General features: G+C 38.8%; 1 protein-coding gene across 1 annotated transcript; it reads left to right on the forward strand.

The window, feature by feature from the left end:
• The first annotated feature begins 9,251 nt into the window (after positions 1–9,251).
• On the forward strand, positions 9,252–10,236 carry LOC115505259 (olfactory receptor 7A17-like). Its single transcript, XM_030302764.1, has one exon. The coding sequence runs from the start codon at positions 9,304–9,306 to the stop codon at positions 10,234–10,236; it is 933 nt and encodes a 310-aa protein (XP_030158624.1). The 5' UTR covers positions 9,252–9,303.
• Positions 10,237–13,149: the final 2,913 nt, after the last annotated feature.

The following is a 13,149-nucleotide window of genomic DNA, read 5'->3' on the forward strand; positions in this document are numbered from 1 at the left end:
GGACAGTTCCTGCTGCAGAAAGAGAGAGGCCCTGGAATGATGCTCGGAGAAGAGAAGTGAGAAGAATGGATCTGAGAAGGTATGAAGAGTCTTCTTCAGACTGAAATGAGAAGGATTTGGAATCAGTGGTTAAGAAAGGCATGGTTAAGAAAAGCCTTCCTGCCTTCCACACCACTTTTCTGGAGTACTTACTGGACTACTCTGGCTTTCCCAGATGCATCACTCAATGGATTTGGCTCTACTGGTCCTTCCTTCCAGGGACAATTGATGTAGAAAGGGCAAGAAATGGATGGTCAGGAGCTGGTTCTTTGGATTAGTTGGACATCTAGGAGGGTCATGGTGAGGATGCTTTCAGCCTATGGCTGTTGAGCGGCAGGTGAGCTCTGCAGAGGCTGAATTCTCAGAGCCCCATATTGCCTGTATTCCCTTAGTGGGGCTCAATTCTCTAAGCAATTTAGCTTATCAGAAGCCAAGGGACCATAAATAAAGGAAACTTTTCTGCCATTTCAGTCCCCATGTGTCCACCTTGGGAGTCAGGTGCATATTCCCTTTCCACCAATGGATCCATCTCCCCTGGAGTGGACATCTCTCCCATGCATGTAACCTCTTATGTGGGCACATCAAATACACCATCCCGTGAGCCTCTGAGCTGCTGTGAGTGACTGGATCTCCCTTGTCCAATTCAGAGATATGGCTATGTTGCCTGACCACATCCATCCCAAATAAGATCCTCCCTGAAACTTCATCCTAACTTCTATTCTTTTATTATTATTAGTTAAATTCAAGTTAGTTAACATACAGTATAGTCTTGGCTTCAGGAGTAGAACTCAGTGATTCATTGCTTACATGACACCCAGTGCTCATCCCAAAAAGCACCTTCCTTAATGCTCATCATCCACTTAACTCATTCTCCCACCCACCTCCCCTTAAGCAACCCTCAGCTTCTTCTCTGCATTTAAGAATCTCTTCTGGTTTGCCTCCCTCTCTGTTTTTATCTTATTTTTCTTTCCTTCCTCTATGTTCATCTGTTGTGTTTCTCAAATTCCACACAGCAGTGAAATCATATGATACCTGTCTTTCTCTGGCTGACTTATTTCACTTAGCATAATACCCTCTAGTTCCACCCACATCGCTGAAAATGGCAAGATTTCATTCTTTATCATCACTGAGTAGTATTCCATTCTGTATGTATACCACATCTTTAACTATTAATCAGTTGACGAACATTTGGGCTTTTTCCATAATTTGGCTATTGTTGATAGTGCTGCTATAAATATTGGAGTGCATGTGCTCCTTTGAATCAGCATTTTTGTATCATTTGGATAAATACATAGTAATGCAATTGCTGTGTCATAAGGTAGTTCTATTTTTTGAGGAAACTCCATCCTGTTTTCCAGAATGGCTGCACAAGTTCATATTCCCACCAACAGTGCCTAAGGGTGCCTTTTCTCCACATTCTCACCAAATGTTGTTTCTTGTGTTTTCTTATTTTAGCCATTCCGACAGGTGTGAGGTGATATCTCATTGTGGTTTTGATTTGTGTTTCCCTGATGATGAGTGATGCTGAGCATCTTTTCATGTGTCTGTTGGCTATCTGAATGTCTTCTTTAGAGAAATGTCTATTCATATCCTCTGCCCATTTTTTAATTGGAGTGTTTGGGTTTTTTGGTGTTGAGTTGTAGGAGTTCTTTATGTATTTTAGATATTAACCCCTTATCACTCCCATTCACTAGGTTGCCTTTTTTTGTTTTATTGTTTCCTTTGCTATGTAAAAGCTTCTAATTTTGATTTAGTCCTAACAGTTTATTTTTACTTTTGTTTCCCTAGTCTTAGGAGACTTACCTGGAAAATGTTGCTGTAGCTGATGTCAGAGAAATTAATGCCTGTGTTCTTTTCTAGGATTTTTATAGTTTCAGGTCTCACATTTAGGCCTTTAATCCATTTTTAGCTTCTTTTTGTGTATGGTGTAAGAAAGTGGTCCCATTTCATTGTTTTACACATAGCTGTCCAGTTTTCCCAACACCATTTATTGAAAAACCTTGTCTTTTCCCCATATTCTCACCTCTTTTGTCATAGATTAATTGACCATATAATCGTGGGTTTATTTCTGGAGTCTCTATTCTGTTCCATTGACCTATGTGTCTATTTTTGCACCAATACCATACTGCATTGATAACTATAGCTTTGGAGTATATCTTGAAATCTACTATTGTGATACCTCCAGCTCTGTTCTTCATTTTCAGGATTACTTTGGATACTCAGGGCCTTCCATAATTCCATACAAATTTAAGATCATTTGTTCTAGTTTTGTGAAAACTACTGTTGTATTTTGATAGAGATTGCACTGAGTCTGTAGGTTGCTTTGGGTAATATGGACATTTTCACAATATTAATTCTTTCAACCATGAGCATGGAGTATCTTACCATTTCTTTATGCTATCTTCAATTTCTTTTATCAGTGTTTTATAGTTTTTGGAGTATAGGTCTTTCACTTCTTTGGTTAAGTTTATTCCTAAGTATTTTATTCTTTTTGGTGCAATTGTGTTTTATATTTTTTTTCTTTCATTCTTAGTGTATAGAAATGTTACTGATTACTGGGTATTGGTTTTGTATCTTGCACTATAATGAACTCATTTATTCTAGTAATTATTTGGTAGAGTTTTTTGAATTTTCTATTCTTTAATGTTTATTTTTGAGAGAGACAGACAGAGTGTGAGCAGGGAATGGACAGAGAGAGAGAGGCAGACATAGAATCCAAAGCAGGCTTCAGACTCTGAGCTGTCATCACAGAGCTCCATGCCAGGCTCGGACTCATGAATCATGAGATCATGACCTAAGTGGAAGTCAGACACTCAACCAACTGAGCCACCCAGGTGCTCCTGGATTTTCTGTGTATAGAATTATGTTGTCTGCAAATAGTGACAGTTTAACTTCTTTACCAATGTGGATGCCTTTTATTTCTTTTCTTGTCTGATTGCTAAGGCTAGGACTTCCAGTACTATGTTGAATACCATACTATGTGAGAGTGGACATCTTTGTCTTGTTCCTGACACTAGGGAGAAACCTCTCAGCTTTCACCATTAAGTATGATGTTTGTTAGCTGTGGATTTTTCATATATGTCCTTTATTATGTTGAGGTACATTCCCACTAACCCCACTTCATTGAGAGTTTTTATCATGAACAAATATTGAATTTTGTCAAATGCTTTTTCTGCATCTATCGAGATGATCATATGATTTTTATCCTTCATTTTGTTGATGTGGTGTATGACATTGATTGATTTGCAAATATTGAAACATCCTTGTATCCCTGAAATAAATCACATGTGATCATGGTGAATGATTTTTTTAATATATTGTTGTAGGTAGTTTGCTGATATTTTCTTGAGGATTTTTGCATCTATCTTCATCAAGGATATTGGCCTATAGTTTTCTTTTTTTGTGGTGTCTTTGTCTGGTTCTGGTATCAGGATAATGCGGGCCTCACAGAATGTATTTAGCTTTCCTTCCTCTTCTATTCTTTGGAAGAGTTTGAGGAGAATAGATATTAACTCTTCTTTAAATGTCTGGTAGAATTCACCTGTGAATCCATCTGGTCCTGAACTTCTAGTTTTTGGTAGCTTTTTTATTACCATTTCGATTTTCTTACTGTTAATTGGTCTGTTCAGATTTTCTATGTCTTCCCTGTTCCCTTTTGGAAAATTGTAGTTTTTTAGGACTTCATTCATTTCTGCTAAGTTGTCCACTTTGTTGGCATATAATTTTTCATAGTTTTCTTACAATTCTCTGTATTTCTCTGGTGTCAGTTGTTACTTCTCCTCTCTCATTTCTGATTTTATTTATTTGGGTCCTTTCTCTTTTTTCTTGATTAATTTGCCTAGAGTTTGTCAATTTTGTTTATTTTTTTCAAAGAACCAGCTCTTGTTTCACTGACTTTGTTCCACTGATTTTTTTTTTTAATTTTTTTTTTAATGTTTATTTATTTTGGGGACAGAGAGAGACAGAGCATGAATGGGAGGGGCAGAGAGAGAGGGAGACACAGAATCGGAAGCAGGCTCCAGGCTCTGAGCCATCAGCCCAGAGCCTGACGCGGGGCTCGAACTCACGGACCGCGAGATCGTGACCTGGCTGAAGTCGGACGCTTAACCGACTGCGCCACCCAGGCGCCCCTCCACTGATTTTTTTTTAGTCTCTGTGTCATTTATTTCTGCTGTGATCTTTATTATTTCCTTTATTCTACTCATGTTGGGCTTTTTTTTCTTTAGGAATGAGTACATTGAATATAAAATCAGTACCTGATAGTGACTTAGAGCAGGCATATCAAATGTGAATTGCCTTAACTTAATTTCACTGGTCCTGTATCCATATAGACACTTTGCCTTCTTTTTAGTTAGAAGAGAGATCTTCTCCCCCCCTCCCCGTTTGACGTGAATCAGCTACCAATACTCTAGATCCTACCCTCCGCCATGCTCTACTAGAATTTTTTCCTTTTAACTATATCATTGGAATATACTTATATACATTAAACTGTGCCTATTAAATGTAGATAGTACATATGCACTTCTATATAAATAGACATTTTTGTGGTTGTGAAAAATTACCATGCTGCTGGCTTAAAACAATTAAATTTATGTTTTAATAGTTCTGGAAGTCAGAAGTCTGAAATAAGTCTTCCTGCGCTAAAAAGCACTCTGTCTGCAGAGAAGGAGGTCTGGGAGACATAAAGCTACCTGTATTCCCTGGTTCACAGTCCCTCCCTTTATCTTCAAAGCCAGCAACATAGCATCTCAAAATCTCTCTGATTCCAACTCTTCTGCCTCCCTTTTCCACATTTGGAGGCCCCTTGTGATCTATTGAGCCCACCTGGATAATCAGAACAAGTTTATCTTAAGGCCAGCTGACTGGAAATGTTGGTACCATTTTCAAACATAATTCTCGCTTGTGATGATACAAGACATAGCCCAAGAGTCTTTAATTAAAATGTGGAAATATTTGGGGGGATGTTATTCTGCCTACTAAAAGTCTTTTTCAGGGTTATATTTGAGGCCAACTCAGGGGTCTCTCGGATTAAGGAATCAAACACAGACTTTATTTCAGACTTTAGAGTGAGTCCTTAGACTTTTTCTTCAAAACTATACATGAAGAGGATCATGTGGCTTGTTTATTAAAATTACTTCAAAGCTATAAATGATAAAGTAAATCCTCAATTCAATGAATTCAAAATCAGCTCAAGGTGAAGGTAAAGTGTAAGCTGGTTAGATCTCTGGAAGGCAGGCAAGTTCATGAGAGCAAGTAATACAAAACTGGATTCACCTGACTTCTAATCTGATCTCCCAAGAACAGAGTATCAACAGGAAACTTTTCCTTTCTGTCCACTCCAGTGGCCCATGGGGAAATGATGTGCTCCCAGGTGATAGTAACAATGGCAACAGTGTCTAATGAGCAGACATAGGGAGCTATAAATATCTCCTCCACTGCAGAACCTCAGCATGTGAAACCTTGGATTGGCCAGAACATGGTTGTTGGTTTGGGGCTCCCAAGTCTGGGGGAGAAGGGACTAATGCTTTACTCCTTCCTGCTGTCCTGTCTGGGAACAGAGCTTTGGTCTCCATGATCAACCATCCATGGAGGAATCTGGACCTCCACATGGAGACTTTCATCTTATAGCTCCCTCCAGGTGAGTCTGAGAGCTCAGCAAGTATTTCCAGAAAGGTTCTAGAAAATGGAACCTGAGCTTTTTTACCTGAGGTCCCCTGAGACCAGGCAAACTCATTTATAATTAATTTATGTAATATGTCCAAAAGAGAAGCGTCCATTGGACTCAGCAATACAGGGATCATTGTTGACAATGAGTGATGGGAACAGAAGTCCAGTTGGATGAAACTGAGGAAGGAATGAGGGGAGGGGTATAAAATGGTTCCAGTGAAATTAGAACATATCCAAGGAGTTTTGCAGCTAAGGGGAGTAGGAAAACAAAGTATTAGGCTTAGAGGCATGTGCCATGAGCTTTTTAAGACATGGTGCTTTTGAGCATGTTCTGTATTTATAGAAAGACCCAGAGCCATGGTGGTAGCTGTTTCCTTGCAACAGCACTTCTTGAGACACGCATTTCTCAGCATCATCTTTTGCATCAAATATTCGCATATTAAATTATATTTAATATGCAAAAGGGGGTATGCTAACAAGCTTTACTTTGTGATTCTTCAATACCGAGAGATGTGGAAACCAGGAAGACATTTGTTCAAGGTAGAAGAAAAAACTCAGCCAATCTCTTCACCAGTGGCAATCATTCATTTACTAACGAGAAGGAACTATTGTAAGTTTTTTACATACACTGACTAACACTGTCTACCACCTTAGGAGGATGGACAGTGCTATCCCCACTATTTGAGTAAGGATCTTCACATCTGGAATGGATTCATTGTCTTTCCCAAGTTCAAACAGCTTATATGTGGTAGGTCTAACATTCAAAACCTGGTTTTCTGATTCCAAAAGTTTTGCACTTAAGATCATTGGGAAAACTCTTTTGTTATTGCATTTTGAAAAATCCCCTTTGGTTGTTATACATTGTATAATTTCTTTTGTCATACTCAGGTTTATTCCCTTTGCACATTTTTCTAGAGGAATATTCAATCATAAAAATAGTAAAAAAAACAAACAAACAAAAAAAAAAACACCCATTTCTTGTTAAGACACACTGGTTTTTTTTTTCCAGCTTTGTTAATTATTCTTGGCATCAAGGGTATGTAACTGGGGCTGGAATGCTGCCAGAATCAGGGAAGCTTTCTCCTCATCACAGTCTCTCAGGGACAATTGGAGCTTATTAGATCTTTTTTTCCCCTGTGTCCATTTCTTTCCTCCCTGTGTTTTTGGAACTGCTTCCTTATGTTTCTTTAAATACAGGACACATGATGATTAAATTAAAATGAAGCCTGATGTTTACATGTCCATGGGAAGCTTACTAACTAGAATTTAGGTATTATTTACGCATTCTTTAGGGTAAAGGTAATCTTATGTTGAGTTTGCCTTGTATCATTTCTTTTAGAATTATGATGGCTGGGGGTGACAAAAGCATGATAGTAATGCAGTGCCCGAAGGCCATAGTGCACTCTGTATTTTTGTGTGTTCGTGTGTGTGCAGTGTGTGTTGTGGGGTACAAGCAGTCCTCAGGGCAATGAGTTCATATATTCCATTATGTGACCCTTAAATGCCAGGATGTTAAGCATAGATGGAAATAAGGAAGGGATCTATCTCAATTCACAGAATACCTTAGAACAAAATTAATAAAATGCCAAGCACACCATGGAAGGAAGGACTCCCTGTGTCTTGAAGTTTCAACAGTGGTGGGAGAGCCACCTTGCCCCTCAGCATTCTCTGCCAACACCTCTCATCCCTATTCATTCCCTCCCCACACTGACTTCATTGTGAGATTTGAATATCTGGACTAAACGCCTTCTCCAGGGTCTTGGTTCTGTTTTCCCTGCAGGGCACACGCTTCCTCCAATATCGTCTGGCCTCCTGCTAAATCTTTCTGGAAGCCTCTGTTAAAGTGTCACCTTCTTTTCAGTCTTCCTAAACACCTATTTAAAAAAAGAGCCCTCCCCATCCACTCCTTTTTATGCCCACTTTTTTTCCTTCACAGCACCTGTCACCATCTGACATGGGGCTGTATGGACTTGGATTGTATGGATTTTTCTTTTTTTTTCTCCAAGTTCTTATTCAAATTCCAGCTAGTTAACATACAGTGTAATACTAGTTTGAGGTGTAGAATTTAGTGATTCAACACTTACATACAACACTTACATACCTGCTCATCACAGGTGCCCTCCTCAGTCCTCATCCCCTATTTAACCCATCCCCCCACCCCTCCAGCAACACTCAGTTTGTTCTCTAGAGTTAAGAGTCTGTTTCTTGGTTTGCCTCTCCCCCCTCCATGTTCATTTAGTTTATTTCATAAATTCCACATATCAGTGAAATCATATGATATTTGTCTTTCTCTGACTTATTTTGTTCAGCATAATACTCTCTAGCTCCATCCACATCATTGCAAATGGCAAGATTTCATTCTTTTCCTTCTTTTTTATGGCTGAGTAATATTAGTGTGTGTGTGTGTGTGCACGCGCGCGTGTGTGTGTGTGTGTGTGTGTGTGTGTGTGTACCACATCTTCCTTATCCATTCATCAGTCAATGGATATTTGGCCAAAAAACAAATAATCTAGTTTAAAAATGGGCAGAAGACATGAATAGACATTTTTGCAAAGAAGACATCCAGATGGCTAACAGACACAAGAAAAGATGCTCAACATCACTCATCATCAGGAAAATGCAAATCAAAACACTTTACCCCTGTCAGAATGGCTAAACTTAACACAGGAAACAGCAGATGTTGGTGGGGATGTAGAGAAAGGGGAACCCTTTCACACTATTGGTGGGAAGGCAAACTGGTGCAGTCCTATGGAAAACAGTATGAAGATTCCTCAAAAAGTTAAAAAAAAGAACTACCCTATGGCCCAGCAGTCACACTACTAGGTATTTACCTAAAGAATACAAAAATAAAAATTCAAAGGGATACATGTACCCAGATGTTTATAGCAGCATTATTTACAAATTATGGAAATAGCCCAAGTATCCATTGGCTGATGAACAGAGAAAGAAGCTGTGGTATATATATACAATGGAATACAGCCATCAGGAAGAATGAAAACTTGCCCATTTGCAATGACATGGATGGAACTAGGACGTATTATGCTAAGTGAGATGTCAGAGAAAAACAAATACCATATGATTTCACTTGTATGTGGAATTTAAGAAACAAAACAAATGAGCAAAGGTGAAAATGGGAGAGAGAGACAAATCAAGAAACACACTCTCTTATAGAGAACAAACTTACCAGAGGGGAGGTAGGGGTGTGTGGGTAAAATAGTTGATGGGGGTAATTAAGGAGCACCCTCTTGATGTATAGAGCACTAGGTGATGTATAGAAGTGTTGAATCACTGTATTGTACACCTGAAACTAATATTACACTGTATGTTAACTAACTGGAATTTATTTTTGTTTTTGTTTTTTTACTTTTTTATTTTTATTTTCTTTTTTTTAATCTGAAATTTATTGTCAAGTTGGTTTCCATACAACACCCAGTGCTCATCCCAACAGGTGCCCTCCTCAATGCCCATCACCCACTGGAATTTAAATAAAAACTTTAAAAAATAAAAAAGAAATAAAGGACAATAAGTTAACAAAACCTATTTGCTTGAAAATTAATCACGTTATTTTTTTTCTTCCATAGTAGTCAACTCCACCACATGGAACTAGGCAATGATACACAAATTTCAGAGTTTCTTCTTCTGGGATTTTCAGAGGAACCAGAACTGCAGTCCCTCATATTTGGGCTTTTTCTCTCCATGTACCTGATCACTGTGTTTGGAAACCTGCTCATCATCCTGGCCATCAGCTCTGACTCCCACCTCCACACGCCCACGTACTTCTTCCTGGCCAACCTGTCCTTTGTAGACATCTGCTTCACCTCCACCACCGTCCCGAAGATGCTTCTGAACATCCAGACCCACAGCAAGGTCATAACCTATGCAGGCTGCATCAGCCAGATGTATTTTTTCATACTTTGTGCAGAGTTGGATGACCTTATCCTGTCTGCAATGGCCTATGACCGATTTGTGGCCATCTGTCACCCCCTGCAATACACCATCATCATGAGCCCCCAGCTCTGTGGATTGCTTGTTCTGGTATCCTGGATCATCAGTGTTCTGAACTCACTGTTACAAACCTTAATGGTGCTGCCACTGTCCTTCTGCACAGGCATGGAAATCCCCCATTTTTTTTGTGAACTCAATCAGGTCCTCAGGCTTGCCTGTTCTGAGACCTTTCTTAATGACACAGTAATGTATTTTGCAACTGTGCTCCTCGGTGGTGCTCCCTTGGCTGGGATCCTTTACTCTTACTCTAAGATAGTCTCCTCCATACATGGGATCTCATCAGCTCAGGGCAAGTATAAGGCATTTTCCACCTGTGCATCTCACCTCTCAGTTGTCTCCTTATTTTGTTGTACAGGCCTAGGAGTGTACCTTAGCTCTGTTGCTACCCAGAGTTCCCACTCAAGTACAACAGCCTCGGTGATGTACACGGTGGTCACGCCCATGCTGAACCCCTTCATCTACAGCCTGAGGAACAGAGACATAAAGAGGGCTCTGAAAAGAATCATTGGGATTCCAGCGATGTAAGGACCAATCTTTCTGGGGCTAAAGATGTGCCCATGATTGCAGGGCTCAAAGCCTCAGAGCCAGGAATTGTTATCCCTTGATAAGATTGTGGAAGTAGAATGTGCTCCTCCTGTTTATTTCCTGGCATTTCCATTTATTTGAATTCAGCTTCTCCATACAATTTAAATAACCCCTTTTATTAAGCTTCTGCTCTGTCTGACATACAGTTTCCTCTTTGTCCAATCCCTACTTTTTCAAAGTTTTTTCTAGCCTTGATCAAAAATATTTGTAAATTCCCATTTATGTCATGGGGTAACATGGATTTCTGAAGAATAATTTCTACTCAAACAACATATACCATCCCAAGTAATTTTTCTCCTGTTTTACTACAAGGATAGTCATGAGTTATATTATTCATAGAGAAAAAACTACTTTTGATAACCAAGGCTATTTGTATAATTTTATAATACAGGAAAGTATGAGACTGCAGTTTTTCACTTGTGCACATCAATATTTTGTACATCACTGTCTTGACTTGTCATTCTGACAACGTAGACTAACTTATAGTTCATCTTATAGTAAGCCATTGGGTTCCATTCTCCTTATTATAATCATGTGGTCCTATGCAGGTATATGCTACCACAGTGATTGACAAATATTACCAAATACACGTCTCCCTGTGGCATCTACACAGAAACATATATTTCAATAAATAAACTTCATATGGTCTTTGATCCAGGGAAGATCTTACATATAATGAAGAAAAATTGAAATTATACTTTGTATTACTGAGCAAAATATTTCATTTCATACAGCCCGTCTACCTATTGAAGTATGGAGTTTGGTGTCCTTGTACGAGACTTGGGTTTTTTCCACTGGAGTGAAGAATTGGTTGGCATATTTATGGTGTTTTTACTGAATCACCTTCCTCTTTCTGCTACATACAAATAGGACTCTTTCCACTGCTCTGAATGAAATATCTCCTCTTTTCTAAATTTTGCCATAACCATGAAATGGGCTTCTGGTTGAACGATATCAGTATCATCCATTATACATCAGACATATATATCCTCATGATCAAAAGATGACTCATTAAAGAGATTGAATTCCTGTCCAGCCATATGATTCAGGTCACAACTTTGGTGCAAAGAAGTATGCCCTTCCAACCTCTCTTGGTTACCTGGATGGAACCCTAATAAAGTCTCTTTTTAATCAGGTCATTGAAAGAAATTTTAATAGCAGAGTGCTAATGAATTCTGTCCCCAAATATCAGCACAAATGCCTAGAATGGGAAGATGTAGATTATTATAATTTCTCTCAGTTCTGGTGGCTTTTATAATTATATACCTGTTTGCTAGGATACAAGCAATTGTATCAAGCCATTGTGAAACAAGCCATTCTTGAAAACACATGTTTTACTATAATGCCTTTATAATTGGCAATAATATGGGATTGTCTTGTGGGGAGTTGTTCTGATCTATTCTGAACTGCTTAACAGTTTCTACATTGCATTTCTTTCTCTTTTTTTTATAAAAAGAAATTTCTTTTTATTTTAGAGAGAGAGAAACCATGCAAGCAGGGGAGAGGGGCAGAGGGAGAGAGAGAGAGAATTCCAAGCAAACTCCATGATTAGCATGAAGCCCAATGTGGGGCTTGATCCCGTGACCCTGGGATCACGACCTGAACAGAAATCAAGCATCAGATGCTCAACCAACTGAGCCACCCAGGAGCCCCTTTTGTATTTCTAAAGATCATCCACAAAGGTGTGTGGAGCTGTAGTTCACTTCCTTCTTCAACTAATACATGATATTTACTCCATTTGTATATGTAGGTTAATCTTATCGTTTATGGAAAAAATAGTTTATCAAATGTAAATTGCCTTAATTTAATTTTGCTACTTCTATATCCATATATGACACTCTGCCTTCTTCCCAGTTATAAGACATTTGTCCCACCTGTCAGGTGGGACTCAGCTACATGTACTCTTGATCCAATGTGTGTCACATACCACTAGAATTTTAAATCCTAACTAATTTATTGGAATATAATTACATACCATAAACTACACATATTTTAATTTTTTAATGTTTATTGTTTTAAAAGGAAAGAGAATGCAAGCAGGGAGCAAAGGGCGGAGGGGACAGAGAGAGAGAGAGAGAGGGAGAGAGACAGAGAGAATTTTAAGCAGGCTCCACACTCAGTATAAAGCCCAGCATGGGGCTTGATCCCACAATCCTGGGATCATGACCCAAGCAGAAATCAAGAGTCAGAGGCCCAACCAACTGAGCCACCCAGGTGCCCCTAAACTACACATATTTTAAATGTACAATTTGCTAAGTTAAAGGAGCCATACTTGAATTAAGAGTGCATACTGCATGGGTCAATTTGTAAGAACTTGAGAAGATGCACAGTAAGCTTTATCTGCATTTTTATGTTATTATTAAAAATGCAATTCATCTGAAGGTCAATTTCTGAAGGTAACATGGAACTCGAAATGAATGTTGTAAGACAAAATAAAGTGTTGGATACATCGGGTCAAGTACAAAGAAAACATTTAAGAGTGAAGAGGTTGTGTATGTACATGAGTGTGTGCACACGCATACATCTTTCAAATAAACACACTCACCCACATATGTGCACATATACACAGACTCATTTATAAGCCCACCTAGTATGTTGAAAGGAAACTTGAGAGAAAGTTGCAGAATATTGAAATGAAAAGAAATGTTTGCATCAATGTGAAATTGAAAGAACGTAGTACTTTGTACACAAAAAATTATTTAGTTATTTTTAAAGTTTATTTAGAGAGAGAGAGGGAGGGGAAGAGAAAAAGGGAGAGAGAGAATCCCAAGCAGAACCTTTGCTGTCAGTGTGGAGCCCAACATGGGGCTCGGTCCCACAAACCGTGAGATCATGAGCTGAGCCAAAATCAAG

The sequence above is a fragment of the Lynx canadensis genome, chromosome A2 (assembly GCF_007474595.2).
Source record: "Lynx canadensis isolate LIC74 chromosome A2, mLynCan4.pri.v2, whole genome shotgun sequence".
Taxonomy (NCBI): domain Eukaryota; kingdom Metazoa; phylum Chordata; class Mammalia; order Carnivora; family Felidae; genus Lynx; species Lynx canadensis.

What these genes read in the sequence shown, in the direction of transcription:
- LOC115505259 (XM_030302764.1), top strand. Translation starts at nt 9,304, where the DNA reads ATGGAACTAGGCAATGATACACAAATTTCAGAGTTTCTTCTTCTGGGA.